This window comes from Amia ocellicauda, chromosome 19, assembly GCF_036373705.1.
Source record: "Amia ocellicauda isolate fAmiCal2 chromosome 19, fAmiCal2.hap1, whole genome shotgun sequence".
NCBI classification, from domain to species: Eukaryota; Metazoa; Chordata; class Actinopteri; order Amiiformes; family Amiidae; genus Amia; species Amia ocellicauda.
The window spans coordinates 7539130-7565947 of NC_089868.1; the positions used below are offsets into that span (position 1 = coordinate 7539130).

Consider the following 26818-nt stretch of genomic DNA (forward strand, 5'->3'; position numbering starts at 1 on the left):
GTGGAAGGACCAGAGCCATCTGTTCAGACTGTTCCCTGGCCTTTCTGGAGTACTCCAACATCTCCTCCACTGCAGGGTTGAAAGTGAAGTCTGGAGTGATGGGTGCATCGAGCAGGTGTGGTTTATCCTTCTGGGCCGCCCTGCCTTGAGAGAGCCAGAGCTGGTGTCTGGCTGGTACAAGGGCCACCAGTGAGCATCCAGATGCGCGTGCTGAGTACATCATTAACTCAACCACAACGTCTTCTGCTCCAGCAATCTCCCACATGAGCTCAGGTTTGGGAGCATCCTTGTGCTTGTCAGCCAGCTACACCATACACCACCAGCAGGCTGGCAAAGTCAGTGTGGAAGGTTCTTCACTTGGCGTCACAATCAGGATCTGCTGCAGCCAGGACTACTGGGACCAAAATGGGTGAGTATTTTTATTCTACCACCCTTTATAGTTAAATTGGCTCAGGATTTTTCGAGGCTCTCAGAGTGTAATTTAAAAGTGAACCTGTGAAGGAGGAGAGGTACAGAGAATAGAAAGTAAATGTGTGACTGTACAGTTTGTGTGTTAAGACTGTATGTGGTAGGTTTAGAGTCCAGAGACCACATACAGAGACCCCCGGATAGGGAGGTTAGTTTATATGTTAGTGTTAGTGGAGTAAGGGGAACTCCAGTGTACAAAGGTGTACGACAGATCTGAGGGGATTGATGCCAAGGGAACTGAACAGCATGATAAGGCCTAAGGAGCCCTATGTTATGCAAGGAAATCCTTGTACGCTAAGGCCAGTGTTAGTGGCGGTCAATAGCCAGACTGAACCTACGGTACTGCTAAGACCAACAATTAGCCCCATCGTTGGCAAAACGCTAGGATTGACATAAAGGCTTCACAGGGCATGTCATGTCGGTCTCTGTGAATACCTACAAGAGAAGTTTAAAAATGTTAAACTTAAAATGGAAAAGGCAGGGTGGGATCCTGTCTGGACTCCCAGACAACACAGAGAATAATGACATTATTTGTCAGAATAATAATAACTTAGAGAAGAAATTGATCACCATGGATCATGAAAACACAGAAGTAGTGAAATAAACACTTTATTCTAAGTAATAAAAAGCTTAATAAATAAATAGATAAATAAAATAATACATGAATGAATAAATGATTTGGGCTGTTTGAGACAAAAAAACAAGCCACAGATCTGGAATCCGAGTTATCTTTGGATATCAATGTGTTTATTCTTTGTGTGTTTATGTATACGTATAGTCTGAGGGTTACATAATGTTTTGTATGTATTTTTAATATTTTGCATAACCCAGAATAAGACTAAGAAAAGAAGTAACCAATCATTTCAGAATTATATTTAAAAACAATGCAGTTATTTATGTTGAAACAACAGACTCATGAGGATTTAACCATTTGCATCAGAAGGCATCAGAAATAAGAGAGAATATATTCAATGCAAAATACAACTTGTCCCGGTAACCCATCTTTGGCCTATTAGCATAACCAAGTGGTGGGAAAGTATAGTAATTTTTTTTTTCCTTCATAAGGGGAACCAGCAATCAAAATGCCAGCAATAAAAGTATGAGACTGCACTGACATACACAAAAAGGGGAAGTTTTGAACTCTGCAGCTTCCTGTGATTCCATCCAGTTTCTCGCAGTGCTATTCAGGCCAGGTGGCCCGCCTGGCCAAACATATGCCCCCCACCTTGCCTACGAACATTTCTACAGGAAACCCTGCCATCTCTCTGCACTTTTGTTGGGGAACAGAGGAGCTGCAGGTTAATTGTACTGGAAAACGGTTGTCCATTGTAAGAACTGTCCATTCCTCTGTATATATTTCTGGTTACACTTTCATTAGATCATAGATCTTGTTAAGTATATGGTGTAAGTTACCACTCTTCCTCCTTTCAATGACAACTTGACTGTGGTTTGGTATTAATACAGTACATGCTTTTTGTATAGGTAATTAATCTCTTTATTCATTCATTGTTTTTAGAAGCACAGGAGATAAAAATAAAAATAAAAGTTTTTCCCCAATAAAACATACCCATATTCCCTGCAACAATAAGAAAAAACAAAGTAACAAAACACAACATAGACGTGCAGTGACAAAGCCTCGGGTAAAAGACTGTTTCTTTTGGGTCATGTGCAACATGGAAGTGTGTTGTTATATTGATTTTCTGGTAACAGCAGCCTACAAAAGTGTAAATAGGGTCTTTACTCAGCAAAGGTGATTTCTCAAGGGCAATCTTAGAAAAATTTCCAGGGAGAAAAAGGAATTGAATTTACCATAAGTAAGTAAATAACTTTGCACTCTGACTTGCAAATCCTGTAACACTGTAAAGTATTAAAAATCTTAAAAATAAAATGTATACAAATATTCTAAGCCATTGCACCGATTAACTAGATTGATATTACGCTTCTCAGGGCTTCGGTCTGCTATATTGGGTACAGTACATCTCTCAAATCATCAGCTATTAAAGGCCTAGGGAAAAGAATGTGCAAGTTGCTCAATTATTTCAGTAAATTAAGCTCAAGTAAGATATAATTTAAAAAAAAGAAACAGAAGGTTGTGGTTGAGTAACCTTCACTATTAAAAAGTATGTCCACTTACTGGGTGATATCTGAACATATCTGGCCTAGGCACATCAATGTGTCTGCTTCAGGCACTTTGAGCATTTCTACAGTTATTCCCAGAAAGTAATAAATAACCTGTTGATTTGGAAGCAACATAAACAGTAAATGTTTGTTGAATACACACCATGTTATGAAATTAACATAAAAAGTGAACTAAATGGTTTACTAAATGACTAAATGGTATAACAAAAGCATGGGCAGGAAGTACTGGGTTTGCAAATCGGCTGTATAAATCCATGCTTAGTGGATTAACTTTATACATCACACTTGCTCGAGTGCACTGTCTGACAGCAAGGAGAGTGTGGTCCTGCTGCCCTCTAGTGACACAAAAGGATAAACTCTGAAATAAACCTAAAGCACACCCCTGATTTGTTACAATAAAACAAAAACAAGTGCATTGAACAAAAAAAAAACTACACTTTGGCTCCAGAACCCGTGTATATACAAAAAATCCTTTTTGCACTACATATATCACTCTTAAGTTCAGAGTTTGATGTATTTTGGAGAAGAAAGATGCATGATTTTTCTTCTTCTTCAGTAGGTATACTGAAGGGAAAGAGGCATACGTTGTGTGTGGCTTTACACTTTATTCAGAAGCTCTTTTAGTTTTTTTCCCCTTAAGGAAATAGTGCAAAAGAAACTCACATTATTCCATACTGTCACAGAATCAGGCCTCATATTTGTAGTTCTCTTCTGTTTAAATTGCAACCCTAGAACAATTTGTCTTACACAAATGAGAAGACTATGAGGTATCACTTTCTGTTCATCCTATGTGTTCTGGATCCATTAAACACTGTAATAAACAGAACTAAAGTTATTTTGGAATAGTGAAAATAATTATAAGTATTTTAGTGGAGTAGCTGACCAAAGAACCACAAACTGAATGAGTGGAGAGGTTTAGGCATACTCCTTGTATATAGCAAAATAACCCATAAGGACCAAATCAATTTGCTACCAGGAAGAACCATTTCCCGTCATTTTACTCCCCTGAAAAAATAACAAATAGCTTTAAATACTACCAGATTTTTACAGCTTGCTTTCAATTGAGCGGTATGCAAAGGATTCAACTGGGGTATCTGAAAAGAAGTGTGCCAGCTGAATCCTAACCAAGCCCCCCACAATCAATTTAAAGAAAAACATACCACTTGGAATAAGAAAAGCCCCCACTCCAGTGTCTAAACCTTGCACCTCCTTGGTCTTTGTTCTAGGCTCGGTGGTTGCCGTAGCTGGGGAAGCCAAACTGTGAGATCATGATGTTGGTGTAACGCAGGGGCATCTGACCATAGATCTGCGCCAGCCGGTTGAGGCAGTAAGAGCGTTGCAGGAGGTGATGGGCCCGGTGCCACATGCCCTGGTACCCACTGGCGGCGTCCTTCTCCAGGTTACGGAAGTCCACTGGCTTCACGAAGACCCCCGCAGGCTTCTGGGTGTGCTGGGCCACCAGGAAGTTGACGGCGATGTCGTCACAGTTCTGCGTGTCGTCGATCAGTCTGTGCACCTCTGGCGGTTGGTTCTGGAAAGCTTGCAGGTATTTCTTGTGGAAGAATGCAGCCCCCACCAGCACCATGGAGTAGTGGTCTCCCTGCCCTGCCGCGGGGTCCTGGAGCTCAAAGCTGCCATAGCTGTACACCCCTGAGGGTGTTGTGACGTGCTTCCGTGGGACGAAGCCCACGATCTGATCAGGGAATTGCTGGAAGAAGGAAATAGGGAGGGTGGGGGATTTATTTGCTGGTTCATGTCACTCAGTATTTGTTAAAATGCAGGCCAAGTACAACCTATTACTGTTATGGATTGATTTTGATTTGTGATGGAATTTGAGGGAAGTGTCACATCACTGCTTCATTTTCTGACCATTCTTACTTGTGCTTTTGGTCTCATAGCTTGTCAAAATGCTATTAAGTCGACAAAAATTGTCTGTTTTCAATCGTCTTCCACTGTTTAGGTGCACCTTGGCCTGTCCGTTTGAGTCCAGGCTGTTGCTGGGGGTCACCTCCCACTGTACCAAAACTAGTTTCACCCGCACCCGCCGAGTCCTAAACTAGTCTAGGTGGAAGTACCGTTACTTTCCCTAAAGTAGCCAGGCACAACATTACTATTTTTTTAAATTGTAGCTACAATAATGGCGGATGCAATCGATCCAAGAGATGCGATAGAAACGTTTCCTAAGAAAGAATCTGTCTTGACCTTAGGAAAATTATGAAATTTGAGCATTAAAGTATGGTCAGAAAGTGCCATACAGGATCAATCCATTTATGATAAGCAGATTAGAATCAATAAGGCTGTTAACAATAGGCAACAAGGCTTCTTTCAATCTCTTTGTTTATAAACCAAACGCTACTGCTGGCACTAAATCCCAAAATGGCAAGTGTCCCTGAATGCCGTTTGACCTTTGGCTTCTCACATTCACTTCCTGGGGTAGCTGTACCTAACGACAATGTAATGCAAACGCAGACAGCCAAGTTTAGATGTATGGGTGCAACACGGACAGGCCGAGGTGAATTGAAACGCACGTAGTGCAAACATGAAAATCATACAGCACTGTATCCGTACTACAAGAATGCTCAAAATGTTGGAAAACCCGTTAGAGATTATGCTTTTACACACTAGATCACATTTCTGAAATGTACTTGGTCAAGGGAAGGAACTATATTATCTGTATAGCCTCTTACCTAAAGTAAACATTCACACGGACCAAGATAAGATCCCATATATACTAAAACAACTGTGTATTGTTTCCTATCATTAACCATTGTCCTGATAGACAAAAATGTTCCTGTTTACACAGCTAAAATACTGCAATGTGTTTTATTTTAAAGATCTGAAAGGCCTTGGATTTTGAGAGCCTACCAACATCAACAGTGGTTCCAAACACAAACATATTGATAACATTAATTGCATTAGGGAAAGCACTTTTGATAGTGATAATATACATTTCAATGTTGGCACAGTCAACAGGCTTTGTTAGTTCTAATATTACAAACCCAATGTGATTTAGCACCAAGCGCAGTGGTTAGGACTCCTGAGCGGAAGGCTGTGGGTTCAATCCCAGATGGGGGGACATTGCTGTACCCTTGTACTCTGGTAATTGTATATAAAAAATGATGTGATGTAAGATTACTTCTGCTTAGAAATATAATAATATTGAATATGAAGAAAAACTAAATCTGTACTGTATACTATAATTACCAATAAACAACAAGCAGGTTAATTTAATGGGATTAGTTTCAATTATTGTAATTATTATTAGTAGTATCTGAATAATGTGTGAGAGATGTTCAGAAGAACATGGAGGCATCCCTCTTGCAGTGCAACTTCTACTGTAGCGACTATGTTGGGCTTTGTAGTCTTTCTCTGATGAGCCATTCCAGTACGTCTCAGAGGCGTTTGAGGTTGAGGTTAGGCCGCTCAGAACCAACCATCAGAAATATTCACTCTTTTCCTCCTAGGATTCTGGTAAGTACAATATAAAATTCCACCATCAAGTTTTTTTTTCTTTCATATATTATTCAAAGGTTCACATAATTGGAATTCTGTGAAAAAAAAAAAATCTTATGATAAAACATGATCAATTACCTTCCAGACAGAAAAGGCAAAGTCAATATCAGGAGTGCTGATCAGGGTGTCATCATCCAGCATTAAAACAGCTGCGAACAGAACAAAACAGCAATTACACAAAGAGCTTCTGAAGCAAATCGATCCCTTTACAATTATTTGGCCATTGTTTTTAATTTTAGATTTTCCTGGTTGTAACTGGCCATAGTTAATGAATACGTCTTACCCCTACTGCACTTGTATGAACAAGGCTGAGATGTAGACTGTGGAAATATGCCGTATTGCCCTGATGTGTTCAGTTTTAGAAATTAATTGTGCAGAGCCCTCTGCCACGGGCAACCACGATTCAAAGCTCTATAGTACAGCATTGTACATGTATACAACATTTCAAGGGTAAAAATATCAGCTGTGCAGGGGAGATCGATCAATGTGAAAACCTCCACCTTCACTGTCCCACTCCCAGTGCCCAGTTGTTCAAACTGCCAGTTTCACCTTCAGTTTCCTGCTCTGGAAAAAGCTGCAGCCTGTTCCTCATGAGGTTGACCTCCTGCTCTTTGAAAACCACGGGCACAGGGTGTGGGCCCAAAGCTTCCCACAGCTCCCGGGGCACCTTTTCACCCAGGCTGTTCCAGACGATTATGATCTTGTGCAGCTGGGGCATGGCCTGGTAGTGATTGAGCAGCTTGAGCAGGATGTCGGTGCGGTTGTAGGTCTGCATGACGATGGTAAAGGAGTCCCGGGGAGAGCCTTGCCGTGACCGGAGCAGGCTGCCTCTCCGGAGGACCTCCGCCCCTCGTTCCTCCGAGGCAGGGAGCAGGGCCGTCAGAGTCGCCCCCACCAGCAGGAGGATGGGCACCAGCAGGTAAATGCGTTTGGATCTGTGCATCTTGCAGGCACGATAACAGATCCTAGTCGGTGAGAAAATGGGAGAAATTAGACCCTTAATAAAAATGTTACACTTTGTCCACACAGAACACACACACAACTATCAGTACACAGGACATTTAGAGACCTTTAAGTTATTGCAGCCAATTCATGCATGCAAACAAGAATCCCATGGGATAGCTAATTAGCTAGTTCATTTTACAATGCTATTCACACGGATTTGAAGACCTTGTGTATCTTTACACTTAATCTCAATTGTTGCCACGATGTTCCTTTGGCAGGTAGGATGTTATTACATATACAGAGCAATTGTAGCAGTTGTATTATCTTTATTGCAAGGCTACTCATTTTGATATGGCAATGACCTGTGTACATATAGATAATATTCATACAGTATTAATTAAAACGTATCTAGGTAATTCATATATGTTGCTTCGAGGAACAATTCCTCTTCAGTAATGTCTGCTGATTGGCAGTAACAGCCAAACCGTGCGGGCGTTTTCAGATGGATTAATTAGTCATTTCAACTGGTTTCTAAATTATAAATTTGTTTAAATGAGTAACGCCCAATGCATAGAAACACTGGGTGGTGTTTAACTGTCTGTGGTGAAACTGGACGTTTTTTTATTTACATTCAGTGTACACGGTCTAGTGAAGCAGCACGGCGAGATTAAAATCTTATAAATAATATTTTTGTATTAGCCAGACTGCAAACATTACTTTTTAAAACAGACATGACTAGGGAATACATGAATAATTAACAAATCACATTGTGTATTCGTCCCATGTCCTTTGGTAGTAGTGATAACTAAGCGAGGAGTTCCCTGGCCCACCGATTTATACACCTTGGTCGCACTCCGCCAGTGGTATCGGTGGAATTCCGCAGAACTGCGTAAAACTGCGCAACAACTTCATTACGCGACCAATATGGTGGATGTTCGGTCAGCTTTATAAACTTGCAAAGAAGTACGCGGTGATAACACGTCCTCGGCAGCCTGTCCGTATGCACTATACCGACGACAACATTGCACTTTTGGCGAAAGTTGAGAGGTTTCTTGTAAAAAGAATATTAATGTCCAGTCGTCGTATTATTGTATAGCCTAACGCTTGTTTGTCAGAACTATGCGAACGAAATGAAAAGATCTGTCACTAGTAAACGCAGAAAATACTAATCCCTGTATGCATTTGCAGGGTATTCTTGTTAGATTTTTATTTTTTCCATGTTTAAGTTTTGCAGGAATACCTCACAACCCACCTAGTACTCCCAACTTAAACGAGAAATCAAGATAAAGCCAAACAGCAGCACAATTACCTCATTTCAAAGCATGGGCTGGATGCAGTCGGACGCTTTCTCATTGAATGGGATCTGCCGTCAACACGTAAAACCGTGCGCAACTTTCGTGTCGCGTTGTAGCGCAGATGTCCGCAGTTCTGCGCATCTCTGCCGAGGTGTAGCGATCCCAATGGCGGAGCAGCGCAGACCTGCGTCATTTGGCAACTTTGGGATCCTTCACCCTGAAGCGGGCAACGGCTGCCGTGACGCGGAGTGGGGCATTGGAAATACAGGTTTTGAGTATGCTAATATATGCATACGTACATATTGCACCAGCTGCCTCGCATACGTCTGCTGTCTGCTGATGCGAGCAGATGTACTCCAAAGTAAGGTCAATTACTAATGATTTGATCAAATCCTATCTTTTGATAGTACTTCCCAAAGGTGGAAAAAACTTGTGCACAGCTAAATGCAATGCAACTAATAGGCATAACATAAATAAATGCACCGATGTCCACAGACGTACATAAAGACATACAGTTAACTTGCTTTACTTTAACCTTAGTTATAGACAAAATGGGTGAACACATCTGCATACACTCTGGTCTTTTTTTTTTAGGGAGGTTAGGGTGTCTGTTCTGAATAGGCTAAAATAAGATGTCTCTGTCTGGCAGTGGATATACTGATTTATGTCATTATTGTATCAAAGTCGGCAATAAGCGTTGCAAGTAGGGGAGACTGCGTCTATCCATCAGCGCCCTCTTCTGCGCGGAAGTGGCATTACCCGTCAGCCGGCAGCGAGTCACTCCAGAGATCCGTCCAGTCAGTGCGGGCTCCACTGCCGGGGATCCGTGTGGGGGCCGAGACAATGTTACCTCTCTCGATCAAAGATGACGAATACAAGCCTACCAAATTCAACCTGCTGGGCAAGATCTCGGGATGGTTTAGGTAAACGAAAGGGGGTTTGTGTAAACGTTGTGTTGGAGGCACTGGGTTTCTCTAACCCGGCGCTGCGGTCTTGTAGTGGTGCTGTATCCGGGTATGGAACTCCTCCGTGGGGGAGCCGTGGCCCACAATTTGCGAGGCCTAGTAAAGGTGACGCGCACCGGCAGGGAAATCGGAGTCTCTGCTGGGGATTTCATCTTGTGGGGACATATCTGGATACCTTGAATTTGACCGTAACCAGATGGGTGTTCTCGTAGATCACGACGATAAACCTTAAGAGAGATGAACAGCAGTGGCAACTTAAATCAGCACTCCCGAAATGCAAGAGCACTGGGATTTTTAGGAAACACTTCATATATGCACCATTTGCATGACATTAGCAGCACGGAAATGGCCACGCTTTTGTTTTAGTTTGAATTGTATCCATTTACCGGTACTGTATGTGCTTTTGGTCAGTACATCCCGATTTGTTTTAGCTGGTGTTCATTTGTTTTATTCAGCTTTCATTCATTTAGCTATTTCCATAATAAGGTGTAGCGGTCTGTCTCCCGAAGTGTGAGCTGCTTGTGATTCAGTGTGTTAAACTACCCTCTCCAGTCTTGCGTTCACGTGTTTGTTTTCAGGGACTTCCTTTACATGTCTGTTTCGTGTGTTACAGGTCTATTCTTTCGGACAAAACCTCACGGAACCTGTTCTTTTTCCTGTGTCTGAATCTGTCCTTCGCGTTTGTGGAGTTGCTCTACGGGATATGGAGTAACAGGTAAGAGAAACGAAAGAAGGAGAGAGGAAAAAAAGTTTCCCAGGCGCATCTCGCTTTACAACACAGGATATGCCACGTAGGTCTAAGCGTATTACGCATGTTTATGGACTGACGGAGCGGCGGCGGGGGCTGGTACGACAGTGGCCATGCAGGGGGGGGGCATGATTACATGATTACATGATTATTACAGAGGGGCCGACATCTGCAAGGTGGGGTCCGGGGTCATACTTCCCCTTTAAGATTTGTTTGTAAAATGGGTTTTAAAAGCTCACTCTGCAAGCTAAGATTGATGCATATTAAAAGGATAAGCTGGGCCATTCATAACAATCCAGAAAAAATTGACCAGCACATTTGCTACCGTTTGCTAGTGACAACATTATTTTTAAATTGACATTAAGGCAATAGACAACAGTTGTATTTTATTGCCGTTTACACAATAGACAATTTAGACAACTTCTCCACTTGCCTCACCCACACAAGTGCTTCAAAGTTGATGCATCTCTGAGCATTTGTTCAGTGCAAAGGTAATGGTATTAGTGCACAAAATAGGGTCCCCTTAATATAAAAAAATAAAGAATGGGTACACAGCCCCCCAGCATGACTGCAGTGCATCTTTAACACTGTACATTAAGCCCCATTTAACTCATTAGCTAAAGTTACTGCTCCACTGATAATGAGTTGAGAGAACCAGAGCCAGTTAGGGTTACCATATCTGAGCTTTCAATAAGAGGACACTGCAAAAGATGGGGGTTGGAGGTGTAAACTAAGTGTTATGACCTCAAACAAATATTTACATGCAAAATAAAACGTGAGCTAAAACATAGTTTATAACAATCAATAACAAACAATAAATAACATGAATGTTTAGTAATATTTTTTCTAAATAAAATAGTATGTTTTTTTAGTTAATAAATGAATGTATATAAAAAGTATTAACTTTGCAGAACAACGCAATTAAATGAAAATACATTTTAACACTAACCAGGTAAAATAGTAAGAATACAACTCTGAAGAAACAGCAACAACCAAACACTAGTGATGTGGGGAGGTGTGAGAATATGTCCAGTCTGCTGTGACCCACGCCTGTCACTGCTGTCATTGTTTCCTCAATGAAAATCTCTAAAACATCCTGTTGATTTTCAATTCATAATCGACTTTTCACTGCCCTGTGGAGTTTGTTCTGATTGTGACGACTCTCTGTGTGAAGAAGTGTCTCCTGTTTTCTGTCTTGAATGCCTTGAAGCCCAATTTCCATTTGTGTCCCTGGGTATGTGTCCCTGCTGATCTGGAAAAGCTCTTCTGGTTTGATGTGGTCGATGCCTTTCATGATTTTGAAGACTTGAATCAAGTCCCCACGTAGTCTCCTCTGTTCCAGGGTGAAAAGGTTCAGTTCCCTCAGTCTCTCAGTAGGACATTCCCTTCAGACCTGGAATAAGTCTGGTTGCTCTAGAGCAGCGATATCTTTCTTGAAGTGTGGAGCCCAGAACTGTACACAGTATCCAGATGAGCTCTAACTAGTGTGTTATACAGTCTTAACGTTACTGCCCTTGTTCTCAATTCTATACTTTTAACAATATACCCTAGCATCCTTTTTGCCTTTTTTATTGCTTCTCACATTGTTTGGATGGAGAAAGACCGAGGAGTCCACGTAGACTCCTCACTAGTTCATCTAGTTCTATTCCTCCCATAGTGTAATTATAGTGGACATTTTAGTTACCTGCATGTAATGAACTGTCTTGTTGTCTTGAAACTGATCTGTAGTGTGGCTGTGAGCGGAGAGCAGAGCACAACAGTAGGTTTGTTTAATTCAGAAGTCCTCTCTCACCTGGATTCTTGCCCAGGTGGTATACACACAAAAATGGTAAAATAAATAACAAAAATAAAATTAACTTTGGCAAAATACCCTTGTGAAAAAGTAGTATTCTGTATATTAAGTATAGTATTCTGCTATTACACTATATTGACCCAAGTATACTTTTTGTATTCGCAGGTTCACAGGGTTATTCACAGACCTTAATAGAAAGTTAAATGCAGAACTAATGCCAGTGAGTGCTCATAATGTTTGCTTCGACAAAATGTGTTTGTTCATTGACTTTTTAGAGACTACTTTGCTATGGTTTCTATGATTCTGCTAGAAATTTAATTTTGGGGGTCTGATAATACCACAGTGTCTCTCGTTTAAATTTAGTATGGCCTATCGGTTCCCTCTTTTTGTTATCTTGGCCTGTTCTGCTTTGACATGTATTATTTATACTGGTTCCCTTGACACGATTCCCTGCACCATTATCTGAAGATGAAGACCATACCAGTCTCTCCTGGTGATGTGACTGTCTGCCTCTCTTACTACCACCCTGAGCAAACCATAGGGCTTTTGTGTCAGACTGGAGATGGCTAGCTCTCAGTGACCAACACAGTCTTGCACACTGCTTTGTAAACCTGGGATACCTCCAGTTCAGCCTTTTCCACCCAACCCCAATGGCACTTCCAGAATTCCCTGCCATCATGCACAGCTGGTTTTGTGGCAAAAGCCTCTATTTGATCTGGCAACAGCTACAGGATGTGTCCTTGTTGAGGGAGAGGCCTTTATCGAAATCCCACTCAAACTTATTCTTCATTTGATCAAGTCGTATTACACCGCCCTTACTTTTTATAACAGATTTAGATTCTCTGCCTGGCAATAGGTTTTTTACTATCTGTACCATCTGCTGTTGGCAAGAGCTAAATAAATTATAGTGGGCTAGCAAGGTCTTGTGTGTTTGAAGTTATTTATTTCTTAGCAGATCTGCTTATCCAGGCCGACTTGAAGTTTACATAAACATTTATTTAAGCTTTTTTTTTTTTTTTTTTTTTTTAAAGAATGAAGACAATACGCATTACAATGATGTACATTTGTCTTTTCCATTTCATGTTATTGCAAAATAAAAAACAAAAAACAAAATACAAATTCCCAACATCCTCCACACCCCTAAAACAAAACAGGAATATGTTATGATAATTATATATATATACATACATACATATATTCACACATACATAAACATATGTTCATAAGCATATATGCAGAAATATACAAATACCCAGTTTTGCAGTTACCTATTATTATTATACAATCAAAGGAATGAGGAAGAAGCTAAGCACCAAACTGTCTCAGGAGTATCCCCAGAAGAAACATTTTAAAGCAGTCGAAAAGTTCAGTAATACAATCGGTACGAAATACAATAAGCATACATCCTAGTACAATGAGCTAACAAGTGCAGACTCAATACAGTTAAGTGCCAGGTATGTCCTAAATGGAAGTAAAGGCAGAAGTTTCAGTAAAATGAAAGAAGTGATAAAAATACGCAGGAGCATAGTTTAATAAAGTGCACAATAGCAAGCAATAGCCCAGTTTAATAGGCTGCTGTGTTACAGGTACAGTCATTTCTGTATATATGATTAACAAATAAGAAATCGCACAGTTCTCGAGATAGCTCTAGAATTAGTTGCGCTGAATATGTGATGTCAGTTTAATGTGTAGCTATTGGATGTGAAATCCAATGTAAAGTGTTATTCTGTGCTTGTTTGGCATTCCTGTCTCAGGTTGGAGCTCCTGAGCATAATTTTACAGAAGTGTGTTGGTAGGCACTGCCTTGTGTATCTGTGTTAATCTTGTCAGTGACAAAATATGGACAATCTTTTTAGTAATAGTTTGCATTTTCTTCTTATGTACATTTCTCCCTGGCTGTAAATCCAAGTTGCGTATTGAAGTTGCGTTTTGCACAATTCCTTTGATGTTGAGTAAAAGCTGTTCTAGTGCGCCCAATAAATCAAAGGGAAATGTCAGAAAATCGTAACGAGAACTGATTGGGGGGATGCATGATGGGGGGTTAATTTTGAGAACTAAAATCTATTGACAGTCAGAATTATGTATTTATATATGTAATTCTATTAAGAGAATTTAAATGTGATGCATCGTAATCAGCATTTCACTGGTGCTTTGTTGCGTATGTCATAAATGATGATCACACACACTTATTTTCGGCTTGTGTTGAAAGCTGTTTTTGCAGAAGCATGAAGCTTGCTGGGCAAATTGCAGTCTAAGCAGATTTAGCATGACATCATGCAGATCACATGCAATAATACACCCACAACATCAAATCAGGAATACCAAGAGAATGCTGATGTAAACTTCTCCTTTCATAGGGGTTTATATATATTTATTTTCTTTATAAAACCTATTTCATGCCCGGCTTCAATTCACTAGACAAGGTCATGTAATAGTGTGGTTACTGTCTCACAAGTTGACGGGCAATTCATTAATAGAGGCTTGTGGATTATGCTGTTTCTATCCCAATCTCCCTGGTTTCTCAGGATAGGATTCAAGCTGTGGTTTCTTGCCATCTCTTGTGGATCAGAAGCTTAATCTCTGTCTAGTTCTGGGCCTGTAATGCAGGGAGCAAATTAACTTAAGTCTTTGGGCCTGATTGCTGTTCAATCATTTTCGGCATAACGCTTGTAAAAAACAAAAAATCTGAAGTGTCTCTGTGTTTGTCCCACCAGTTCTGAAACCAAACTTACGCCACTGACAGCAACCACCACACTATTTACACAAAATTTTTTAGGGGGGGGACAAGACAGACAATCTCTGGATACTTCGAATGTTTAACCTTTTATTTGTGGATACATCTCATTAACAAAGTTCTTTCATTGTGGTTAAATACAATCAAACTATGAGCTTGTTTATTTAAAAGCCCATGGTTTGATTTGCATGGTTTACTTCACAATAATACAATTAGTTTAAAATGTGATGTTTAACTGAATTGCAAAGACTATTATTAAAGTAATTAATTAGCCTTTATTTATATTCCTCAAATTTGTTTGCTTTCTTTTGTAACATATTAAACTTCTTAAAAATGAATATGCAAGAACATTAGAAAAAATAAATAAATGAACCTAAGAACTTCGTAACAGTTTCTTGAGGACAAAGCTGAAAGATGTGTGCCCCTTTAGAACGTTATGGTTTCTTAATAAACATAAGTAGGCCTAAATGTTTTATGAATATAGGCAGCACTGTGTTTAACATGCTTCTTTTGGGATTTAAGGGGTTAAATATCTGACCTGATGTGTATTGTGATGCATTAGTTATAAACGCAGCATGAGGCAACACCCTCGTCCCAGTATGCAATGAGAGTACTGTCTAAGTTAACTCTGTCTTGTTGTTTTGCAGCTTGGGGCTAATATCCGATTCTTTCCACATGTTCTTTGACTGCACGGCCCTCTTGGCAGGACTAGCAGCTTCAGTCATCTCCAGGTGGAGGTCAAACGATGCCTTCTCATATGGGTAAGGGAAAGCTGTGGGAAAAGACAGTTGATGGGTTTTGTGTTTGTCTAATTGTCATGGCAAGTGAATCCATTTGCTTCTGTAATTCTGAAATGTATGCTTTTATTCTTTACGAATAAATTTTTCTAACATTTAAGGAAAACTGCGTAGAGATTATATGACTGATGTTCTTTTATGCAGGTAATTACTGAAATTTAAGATGTATGTATATATCTCAATATGGGAGTATAGAAAACAACATGCTTGCTTGCAGCTGCTCATATCACTTCTATCACGGATAATTGTCTTCTCTTACGTTTCGCGCAGTATGTGTGCAGTTTAGCGGTCCTCTTGCCCAGATTGTATAATCTATCATCTCCTGTACAATAAGAGATGCTCTTTGCAGGGTGTATTAACTTATATTACCATGTAAAACAAAGGTTGACTACAGCCTGTCTGTGTGTTTGTAGAATGGTAACTGACGTGTTCATGAGGTGCTGTTTGCAATCACCCTAATTCTGAACAGTACCCTCGTGAATAGGCCTCTTGCTCCTCCCCAGCCATTGCTCACCCTCTGTCTGCGCTCTGTCCTGCAGGTATGTGAGAGCTGAGGTGCTGGCTGGTTTTGTGAACGGTCTCTTCCTTATCTTCACCGCTTTCTTCATCTTCTCCGAGGGAGTGGAGGTAGGCTAGGCTCAAATCAAAGAAATACTCCAAATTCAGATCCAGCAGGGTTATGCTCAATGGCTCCAGCAGATACTCCTCGAAGCTGGTGTATGTGGATGAGCATGGTATTGTCACTCAGTGCTCTGGTATTGTCCTTCCAGAGAGCGCTCGAACCACCTGACGTGCATCACGACAGACTCCTGCCCGTGTCTGTGGCTGGACTGCTCGTCAACCTGGTCGGCATCTTTGTGTTCCAGCACGGCGGACATGGCCATTCTCATGGAGGGGAAGGTGAGGACTGCCTGGGCCTTGTGGTGCATTTTGGGGCATTATGGTAAATGGTGTCGTTAAGGGAAGTGGTCTCCAACCCTATTGCCAATCCAGTCTGTTTTATAACTCAAAACCTAAATTGCCAGTTTCTTAAGACTCAACATATATCGAGGAAAGTCGCTAGTTTAAAGGAACTCTGGTACTTCGAGGCTGAAGGCTGTTCTGTTGTTCGTTCCAATTGTATTGAATTGACCTAAACAACTGCTACATGAATCAGAATGAAATGTTTCCAAATCTTTCAAAAGTTGATGACCTTTATAGCCGGCTGAATTGGTGCTCTCTGGGTTTAGGGTTGAAGACCCCTAGTTAAAGGCGTTGATTAAACTTGATTTATTTTATTTAAAAAAAAAAAAAGCTTCTTTTATCTTGGCAAGTACCTGTAGAAGGAAAGATTGCAGGGAAGTCAATGGTGTTCACATTGGGGTGCCAGTAACTAGGAGCTGATGACGACCCATGGTCTTGAACAACTGTCAGTATTTACGTCGACCTGTTAGGAATGACTTGGTGTTCAGTAAACCTCCCAAATATATGATTGATAAGTATATTTTAATAAACTATAATTTTAGACTAAATGAACAGGTGAAGAACGGGTTCAAATGAAGGGTACGACTACAGTACATTAGTTATAAGATACTGTGCACTGGGCCAAATTTTGATTTCTAAAAATAACACATTAAGAAGTGTCTTGGGAATGGCATGCTCTGACATGTGAGACATCTGAAAATACTCTTTTAAGGTTTGCTCTTGTTCCAGGCTGCGCTGTCTGAGAGACTGGGATTAGACCTTAATAAGTACATCTCCCCAGGCTCAGAGGGTTAACTGGCCTGCCCTTGCCAGTTGCAGACATGGTTTTAATCTCAGTTTACAGATGTCGGCAGCACAGTTGTCATGTTTGCAGATGCACCCAGTGCTGTCTGTCTGGGGGTTTCATACACACAAGATTTATTTCCCTCAAATAATCTGCACAAATGTGTTTACATCCCTGTTTGTGAACATTTCCCCTTTTCCAGGATAATGCATCCACTTGACATTAAAGTTGATGCAATCATTTATCTATCCAATGCGACATTGTGGTTTTAGAAATGCTTATGTACAAATTCTGACGTGTACGCAACTTCGAAAGGTTAGCAGAAACGCCACCAAAACTCTCATCCACTCATGAGTGAATACAGTTACAGTACAAGAAAAATGCCTGCATCTATATGATCTGTATTGCCCCCTTGACACTGAAATGCCAGCAAAATGCAGGCAACGTTTGCCTGCTTTTTTCCTGTTGCACCCCCAATTCACACTGGCTTTGATTGCCGGCAAATTGCAGGATGTACCCGTTCACAGAGAAAACAGAGAATGCCGGCAAGAGTGTTGTAGCCTAGGGAATGAGACACTACAGAAGCTTGTGGATTTGGGAGAGGACCAATATTCTGGATGTGTTTGTAAAAGTTCAATAATTTCCCTGTTTTGCTACTTTCCTTCCTGTTTACTGGGTTATTGGTTGTAACAAGGATTCGGACTTACTACCAAGAACAAGTAATCAAGAGGGAAACGCAAACAATATGTCAATCTAGAGTGCATTTTCATGCTATGACCAGGTCAACAGGCTGTATGGTTGTGTGTTTTTGCGGTGTGGTCACTGGACCCAGCAGTCACAGATAATTTGAACCAGTGGACCCAGTATGAGACTTGGTTCACGGTTCATGGTCGCATAACAAGAGGCATTGTGTGGGGTGTTCTCATATATTGCAGCAAAGTTAAATCGACTAAAATAATTGACAAAAAAGCATTACATTACATTGTGTGTATTTCTAGATCCACCAAAAGTCTTGGTTTGCAGATCTGCAATTGATTGAATGCTCAAAACATCTATTTCATTTTTTAAAGTTTGACATAGTTTGACATGCCTTAAAATCAAATGAACTCAAAACAAACTACCGTCAGTGTACATTGTAATGCAGTCTAACACGTTTGCCTGTATAGAGGTTATATTTTTCATGATTTATTGGTATATAACTTCTTATGTGTTTGTGACAATAGTTAGCAACCTGTTGTTTCATCAGTAACACTCAGAATTGCTGTGATTACATTATTTTCAACCTCCACCATTTCTAAAGACCCGGTCCGTTTTTCGTTATGGTCACAAGTTCTTATTCAAAGGTGTCTTCACCTTGTTGTGTTGTGGTCACAATGATTGGTTACGTCGGTTAGCGCACAGACTGCATCGACAACGCAAGGATGTGGCGCGTCATTTGCTGTAATTTGTTTTCCTGCTCCATTCACACAGACCCCCTTGCCGAAAAATTGCTGGTAACGAAATGCCATCATAAACCCATTCACACCGACCTTGCAGGCAACAAAATGCCACCAAAAAAACAGCATTTGTTTGTGGTATATGCTAATATTTCAATTATGTTTACAGAACATGGTCACAGCCACTCGCTCTTCAATGGCAGTCTGAGTCACGGCCACAGTCACGGAGGGCTGGGTCACGGGCATGAGTCCAAACACGACCATGGGCACGGACATGGGCACGGGCATGATCACGACCACGACCACGGACACAGTCATGACCACAGCGGCCACGGACACTCCCATGATGCTCCACACTGCCAGGGTAAGGTGCACCGTCACTGGGCACACCCAGACTGTAGCTTGCACTGCAAACCTCACAGCTGGACAAACAGTACAGATTGGTGTTAGGAAAATGATCCTCTGGATAGCATGCTGTGAATACAAGTGGGATCTTCAGTTCTCTCAAACTGTATTTGATTTGTCTGAAGTAAGATTCTTGCTTTAAAAAAAAGACCGGAGATGCCACTAGGGGGTGCTTATGCAGTAGAGGAGAAAATGAAAAGCTGTTGCTTTCAGAATTCTGAACAAATATAGATCAAACCCTATTTGAAGAGGATACAAAGCCAAGGATTTCCTTTTAGCTAAATAAGAGGTCTGCCTAACACCTTCTGCTGGATTAAGGGTTTTAAATGATCTTTTATTCTTATTCTTAAGGAAAATAAACTAATTGTAGTGTGACATTTAAAGGTGGAAACAGACAGGGTCTTATAGGTTTAACACAATTAAAGTTCTGCTTTTCCACTCCTCTCCGTTGTGTTAAAAATCCTTTGGTTTGTTTTTATTCTAAAGCAGGGTGAAAAGTCTGTTTTGTTGTCGACGTATTTTCATGCCAAGGGTTTGATCTGTTTTTCAGTGCTTTGCCAGACTTCACGGAGATGTGTGAGGCACCTGTGTTTGTCACAGCAGGGGGCATTTATGGTTGTTCGCAAAACAATGAACAGTGCCTCCTGCAATGTGTTTTTATTTCCTTTTTTTCTCTTGCAGATGATCACTTACATATGCCAGGAAAAGGCTCCAGCAAGCAGATTTTGCAAGGTGGGTTGTACTCCATATACATCATGTGTCCTGTACACTGTGAGCACCCCAACTGCCTGTGCACAAGAATAACGCCCGGAGGAGGAGCGTTGAAATAATATTTGGCAGATGGGTTTGATATTCAGTTTAGAGCTACATGCCACAGGTGCATTTAGATTGTGAATTTCTATCCAGTTTTAAACTTCTGCCGAGGGAGACTGTACATGGTACAATCGAACTGTGGATCAAAAACCTAAAATTACTGCAGGATTGGGCCCCCCTGCTGTATGTGGTTGTGTGAATTCAGTACAGTAAGATTGCAGTACCCCATGGTAACTAGCAGAGAGCGCCATTGACTCTTTTGTGAACAGAGCTGTAAAATCCAGTCAGAAGCTTTTATTGGAAAGAGCATGCCTAAAATCTAAATCTAAAATATGTATCCCTCAGTCATTCTATAGTATTCCATAAATTCCTGAAGCCTCCCTTCCAGTTTTGAAGATATTTTCAAATGCACTTTAAAATAAGATATCTGCAATTCATTTAAAGATCTCTAAATATTTAAAGATATATTAAATACATTTACAGATCTTTAAATTTGAGTGAAGGTTACTTTGACACTTCAGAAGCAATAAAACGCATTGAGTGTCCATCTCACAAATCTCTAATTCAATGTATTTAAAAAAAATATATATATATATACAGTGAGGGGAAAAAAGTATTAGATCCCCTGGTGATTTTGTACGTTTGCCCACTGACAAAGAAATTATCAGTCTATAATTTTAATGGTAGGTGTATTGTAACAGTGAGAGACAGAATAACAACAACAAAATCCAGAAAAACGCATTTAAAAAAAGTTATTAATTGATTTGCATGTTAATGAGTGAAATAAGTATTTGACCCCTTCGACTTAGTACTTCGTGGCAAAACCCTTGTTGGCAATCACAGAGGTCAGACATTTCTTGTAGTTGGCCACGAGGTTTGCACACATCTCAGGAGGGATTTTGTCCCACTCCTCTTTGCAGATCCTCTCCAAGTCATTAAGGTTTCGAGGCTGACGTTTGGCAACTCGAACCTTCAGCTCCCTCCACAGATTTTCTATGGGATTAAGGTGTGGAGACTGGCTAGGCCACTCCAGGACCTTAATGTGCTTCTTCTTGAGCCACTCCTTTGTTACCTTGGCTGTGTGTTTTGGGTCATTGTCATGCTGGAATACCCATCCACGACCCATTTTCAATGCCCTGGCTGAGGGAAGGAGGTTCTCACCCAAGATTTGACGGTACATGGCCCCGTCCATCGTCCCTTTGATGCAGTGCAGTTGTCCTGTCCCCTTAGCAGAAAAACACCCCCAAAGCATAATGTTTCTACCTCCTTGTTTGACGGTGGGGATGGTGTTCTTGGGGTCATAGGCAGCATTCCTCCTCCAAACACGGCGAGTTGAGTTGATGCCAAAGAGCTTGATTTTGGTCTCATCTGACCACAACACTTTCACCCAGTTCTCCTCTGAATCATTCAGATGTTCATTGTGCTTTCTTGAGCAGGGGGACCTTGCGGGCGCTGCGGGATTTCAGTCCTTCATGGCGTAGTGTGTTACCAATTGTTTTCTTGGTGACTATGGTCCCAGCTGCCTTGAGATCATTAACAAGATCCTCCCGTGCAGTTCTGGGCTGATTCCTCACCGTTCTCATGATCATTGAAACTCCACGAGGTGAGATTTTGTTTAGTGCTTAGTGCTTAGTTAGACGCAATAAAGGCAGCACTATCAGTCAGAAGTTTCGGCCATTTTAAAGCAATCGGGCGATATAGTAATTTTTGGCCATATCGTCCCGATACTGATTGGTGGCCGATCAATCGGTGCATCCCTAATTTCTTGTTCTTTTGTCAAGCTTCAACTATTTTACTGACACCGGGTGACACCTTGTCCAAAGTGTAACAGATGTCGAAGTGCCCTTTTGTTCCTTCCTTCTGAAAGACAGGGCTGTCCACGCAGGTCAGAGTGCTAGGGTAAGGTCTGTCAGGGAAGTGGACTGTTTTCCTGGACACTGTGACTTTAACAGCTTTGTTCCATCATCCCGGGGGTGTTTTTGTGTTGTGTGAAAGTGAATAAGCGAGGAATTTAGATTGCCCCTAACCCTGGCTGAGTGTGGGCTCTCCAGGAGGCCCAGTTTAGGGAAGCTGCCCTTTACTTGCAGTGTGTTAGTGTTGGGGGGGGTTGGGGGATGCATAGACAACACCAATTTTTTCAGTTTCCATTTTTGTTTGAGAGCACTTTTCTCATAACCACCTGCTATTACCATGACACATTCTTCAAGTTCAGGGGTCTGTGAGCTGATCTTTCATTTTGCTCATAGTTAGTGGGCTTCTACTGTGCATATACTGTCTGTAGGCAAGTGGGAGGGTGCCGCTCATATAGAGGCTGCAAAATCTACTGTACATTCTTGCCCTCCTCTCAGTGCAAAACACAGGCCTCGTTTGTGCATTTCTACAATATCCTAAGTGAAGCTGGGAGCTGTGCAGTGAGGATTAGGTCAAAAGGTTTGAATTCCAACTTTAAAAAAAAAAAAAAGTACAATACACAGGAGCTTGTATCATAATTTATTTATTTGGTTATGTAACAGCCATTCAAGAACAGATGACTATAACCTCAAGGGACAGAGTGTTGTAATGTCATGATGGTATAGGCTTGTTTGGTTTCACACACCCTTAAGTGAAACTGCTGGCTTCAGAAGGTTAATGCTTTAAGCTGTATTTACACTGAATGATGCCTCCACTGAGCACACTGTAAAGGACCAGAGTTTTATGGGAATAAACTGAGAGAGGCCAGATCAGTTAAACACTTTTTAGTTGTTTTTTTTTTGTTCTGAGATCTGTTCCAGCACTCAATCACTTAGTGTGCCAATTACATGTGAAATTTGGTGAATGGCAAAAAAATTAGGGTGCCATACCACCAAACCCTTTGGCTAAGATAATGGTAAATATATTACTGACACTGCCAACTGAATAAGCAGTTGTGTTTTTTTGTCCCCCCCCCCCCCACAAAGCATGATAACCACCATTATCAAGAGCTTCTTACATACTCCACAGTCTGCAGAGGAAATTGTGATTACTCGAATAGCTATTCTACTTTTGTGAAGTTTCTCCAGTTAAAATCAGAACTTTTTATTCTAACTTGGCTGTTAAGAATATGATTCTTATCCGTTGAGATAATTAAGCACTGTGTGGGAAACTGGTACTATTTTGAATTGAATATTCCTTTGGCAGATGCCATTATCCCAGGTGGCTTTCCTGGTTTTACAAACACTAATGTGATGTATTTCATTTACAAGTGGTCACCAAATAACTATACAAATTCAATCAGGATATTACAGTGAATGATCTCAAAGTGTAAAAGTCTATGGAGAACGAGTTAGTGTACATCCAACATTTGTTGTTCTATGTCCTTCCTCAATGCAAATTAGCAATATTTTCATTCATGCAGACCTGTGTAAGGTCAAAACAAGACTGGAAGGACACAAGTTTAGTTTCTAAACTTGAGGAAAAATAGAAAATGAAGGAAAGAGACCACAATTGGACATGTAAACTGTATTTACTTCTTTCATCTTTTTATTTTATTATTTTCTTCTTTTAGACTTTGTGCCACAGCTGTAGGTTATATTGTTCTTCAGACACCACTAGTTGTCAATCCCAAATTATATTGCTCCAGGCCCTGCACACATAGAACAAATAATAACTTGCTGACGTTTGCCTAACTCCTACAGATAGCCTATTAAAAGGGGCTCTGGGGGTTTTGGGGTCTTTTTTATTGGCAGCCATCAGAAGCAATTACAATAAAAGCCTCTGGTGGGAATGTTTGGTTTTCTTATAAGTGTGGAGGAGCTTTCCTGCAACTTTAAGTTTTGTTGTCTCCACCTATAACGCGGCTTCCAAAAGCTACAAAACTACAGCTGCAATGAAAGAGAGCCCTATTCTATGGGAGAATTAATGAAGCAATTGAAAGATGCGATTTAAGGCAGTTATATGAGAAGTGGGGAAAATGTTTTATGTTTATGATTTAATAGATTTAAATAGATGTCTCAGACAGCTGCTGAAGTGGGCTCAGTCAGCAGAGTCTCGGGTCAAATGCACTCTGTTCTAGATCTTTCATTCCGTAAGCAGTCGCTCTGGCGATTCTGCACTCGCCAGATACTGAAAACACAAATTTGTAACGTCTTGCCTTCATTTCAGTCCGTTCTTGTTTGTGTATGCCGTCGTGTCGAGAAGGATTCTCTCATGGTTTGCATTTGCACTTCTGTTTGCTCAGTCTGGCTACCTTTAATTCAAATTCAACCGAACAAGGCCACTTGGCAGGATTTATTTCCAGCTTCCATCAGTAGCTATCCCTTCTTTCGCTGGGTTATACAGCTGAGAATCCTACATCCTTTAGAGCAGGTAATAGACTGAAAGAAGCTGTGAATCAGGGACCAGAATCCACTACCCCGGTGAACGACATGCAGCCATGTTTTGAAAAGACCTAACTGTTTGTCTTCCCTCTGCTGTCGCTCCAGGAGTCTTCCTGCACATCGTGGCTGACACCCTGGGCAGCATTGGTGTCATCATATCGGCCCTGCTCATGCAGAAATACGATCTCATGATAGCTGACCCCATTTGCTCCATGCTGATCGCCCTCCTGATCGGAGTCAGGTGAGTGTTTTGTGCACATATACCTACAGTCAAGATCTCCTTGGAAAACTAAATGAAATGCTGGCTGAAGACCAGTGGCTGACCACCCTGGCCCCCTAAGTAGATTTCCTTACCCAGGGTGGCCTACACTTGTCACCAGAAACATTTTTACAAAATACAATACAGTAAGTGCAAAACACAACAAGGTAAGCACATATCCCATTATAAATGGAGTAAAACAAATACAGAATACAGAATACAAATACAGAGCCAACATTACAGAATCTGATGCCATGAGATGATTAAAGTGCCAGAATTTCAGAAGTAATCAGGAGTTGAAGGGAGCAGATCAATTCAACAAGAGTGCATAAAAGCAAGATGGCTGAAATGTCCAGGTGAAGTTAATAGTAAGAGCTGAAAGCGACTTCACAAAGTTGAAATAAGACAACCATTAGTTCACTATACACTACAGAGCAGGGTTTGGGTCCGGGGTCAGTCCAGGCTCTGGGCTCCTAAAGGGCTGCTGTGCGTTCTGGTCTTTGATCCACATCACTCTCCATTACTTAATTGAAGCCCTTGTTTGCTAAAGAGATCCAGTTAAGCATGGTTTTCAGGTTGTAAGCAAGAGTGGAGCTATAAGGAGACCTGTTAAAGCTGTGGGACAGTGGCCCGCCAGGGCTCCCCACTCTTGCTGTAGAGCAGCAGTTTCCAAACCTGACCTGGAGTACCCACTTACCCTGCTAGTTTTTAGAACATAAGAAAGTTTACAAATGATAGGAGGCCATTCGACCCATCATGCTCATTTGGTGTCCATTAATAACTAAGTGATCCAAGGATCCTATCTAGTCTATTTTTAAATGTTCCCACATGTTCAGTTTCAACCACATTGCTGGGGAGTTTTTTCCAGATTGTGATGACTCTTTGTTCTAACTGAGCTCTTAATTGCTTAATCTAATCCTTAATTGAACTAACAATGCATTATGTGGTTCAATAATGTAATTTAGAAAAATAGCTCTTCAAATGGACAACAAGCAGCCAATAGAAAACAGGGCTTTGTAGAGGGAGTTAGAGGAGATCTGGAAGGGGACCACAGTTGAGATTCACATTGTTCTACAGCCCGTAAGAAAAGCATTGTGATCTAAAAGTTTTCTGAACACTCGTACAGCTTCCCACTGAAAACAGTCTCTCGTCCTCTGTAGGAACCAATGTATTTGAATTTATTTTGACCTTTTTTTGGACAGAACAAAACCTTGTAACCATTTCGCTGCATGGCTGGAATTCAGGCATTGGAATGACTGTGGTTTGGAGAAACTGTGCTCAATGTATACATACCTCCTGCAGATCATTGCTTCTGTCATGTCCTTTGCCTGCTCCCTCCCATGCCTGAACAGAAGGCAAGTCCTGTCGCTGTTTGCAAACATGATTGTTTCTTGATTACCAGGCAGAAAAATAAAAAATTAAAATCTATTTTAATCTTTAATCTTTTGCGAAGATTTTTCTGAATCTCTTTGAAATTGCGGTAATTATATGTAATGGTAGAATTATAGGATATTTAAACAGGGTGGAGTGTGGGGCTTTAGAATCTTAATGCGTCCCAGAACACATACATCGCTCTAACTCTGCAGTCAGCTATTTTTTTCATGGTGGTTTTGAAACAAAAATGAGTGTGTTTTTGTTTTATTTATTCACTTACTTTTGCTTGTTTGGTTACTCAGAGGATGTTTATGTATTTTATTTTCACCATTAATTATTTAGTTGTTAATAGTCATGGTATATTTTTATTTTCTGTTAATGAAAATACGTTAGAAGTATTGGTTTCTAATTTTGGTGTAAATGCAATTTGATCTCGCTTCCAACAAAAACTAGTTAGAAAATGTATTGCAAACAGCAATGTGTTTTTTCATGGGTTTTGGGTTCGTTTTTTTTTTAGGTGTTTATTTAACTATAGTCCTCCATAAATGCAAGCGGCAATTTCTTTTCATTGATTGATTTGGCAGAAAATAAGATGCCCCACCCACATAAACAGTAACTAAAGCAACATACAAGGGTGTATGAGGAAACGGGCGCATTTCAACATTAAGGTGGCTGTATATAGTTTTGAATCTGCTGGATAGGGATTTTCCTTTCATTTGATCAATTTCATTGTAGCTTCTCTCTGCACTTTTCCATATTTATGAATGTTTACTTGTGTGTTATTGGTAAATGGCTGTTAAAATCAGAAGTTTAGTGGGGAAAATGTGACGGGAGGATCAAAGTTGTGAAGTGATTCAAGGGGTATTGATGAAGTTAAATTCAGTTTATCTGAATGATGTCCAGTTTTTCCAGTGACAGTACTCCCACACTGTATTTAAAACCTTTTATTAAAAAGGTACGATCACTTTAATGTCACAAGCTCTCATTGCCTTTGGAAATACCCTTATTGTTTACCCACCAGAAAATTAATATGGCCTGTTACAGAAGCTTTTCA

General features: G+C 40.7%; 2 protein-coding genes across 2 annotated transcripts in view; one reads left to right on the forward strand and one right to left on the reverse strand.

The window, feature by feature from the left end:
* Positions 1-1940: 1940 nt before the first annotated feature.
* Positions 1941-8588, reverse strand: extl2 (exostosin-like glycosyltransferase 2). Its single transcript, XM_066692644.1, has 4 exons — positions 8375-8588; positions 6670-7085; positions 6199-6269; positions 1941-4315 (listed from the first exon to the last, which is right to left on the reverse strand). Exons 1-4 carry the CDS (start codon positions 8551-8553, stop codon positions 3830-3832), a joined length of 1152 nt encoding a protein of 383 aa, XP_066548741.1. The 5' UTR covers positions 8554-8588; the 3' UTR covers positions 1941-3829.
* A 537-nt stretch (positions 8589-9125) lies between these two features.
* Positions 9126-26818, forward strand: part of slc30a7 (solute carrier family 30 member 7) — a 37554-nt gene continuing 19861 nt past the window's right edge. Inside the window, exons 1-8 of the mRNA XM_066692643.1 lie at positions 9126-9283; positions 9939-10040; positions 15247-15360; positions 15936-16023; positions 16167-16296; positions 18749-18943; positions 19666-19716; positions 24237-24372. Coding sequence (XP_066548740.1) covers positions 9204-9283; positions 9939-10040; positions 15247-15360; positions 15936-16023; positions 16167-16296; positions 18749-18943; positions 19666-19716; positions 24237-24372 — 896 coding nt within the window. The 5' untranslated portion in view covers positions 9126-9203. The remainder of the gene's footprint in view (positions 9284-9938; positions 10041-15246; positions 15361-15935; positions 16024-16166; positions 16297-18748; positions 18944-19665; positions 19717-24236; positions 24373-26818) is intronic.

Bases quoted from the DNA above. Each gene is read 5' to 3' on its own strand.
- extl2 (XM_066692644.1), bottom strand. From the start codon at position 8,553: ATGACGCAGGTCTGCGCTGCTCCGCCATTGGGATCGCTACACCTCGGC. The intron at 6,270-6,669 runs GTGAAACTGGCA...TTCTGTTCGCAG, and splicing joins TCCAGAGCAGGAAACTGAAG to CTGTTTTAATGCTGGATGAT. The intron at 4,316-6,198 runs GTAATTGATCAT...TCCTTCTTCCAG, and splicing joins TTGCCTTTTCTGTCTGGAAG to CAATTCCCTGATCAGATCGT.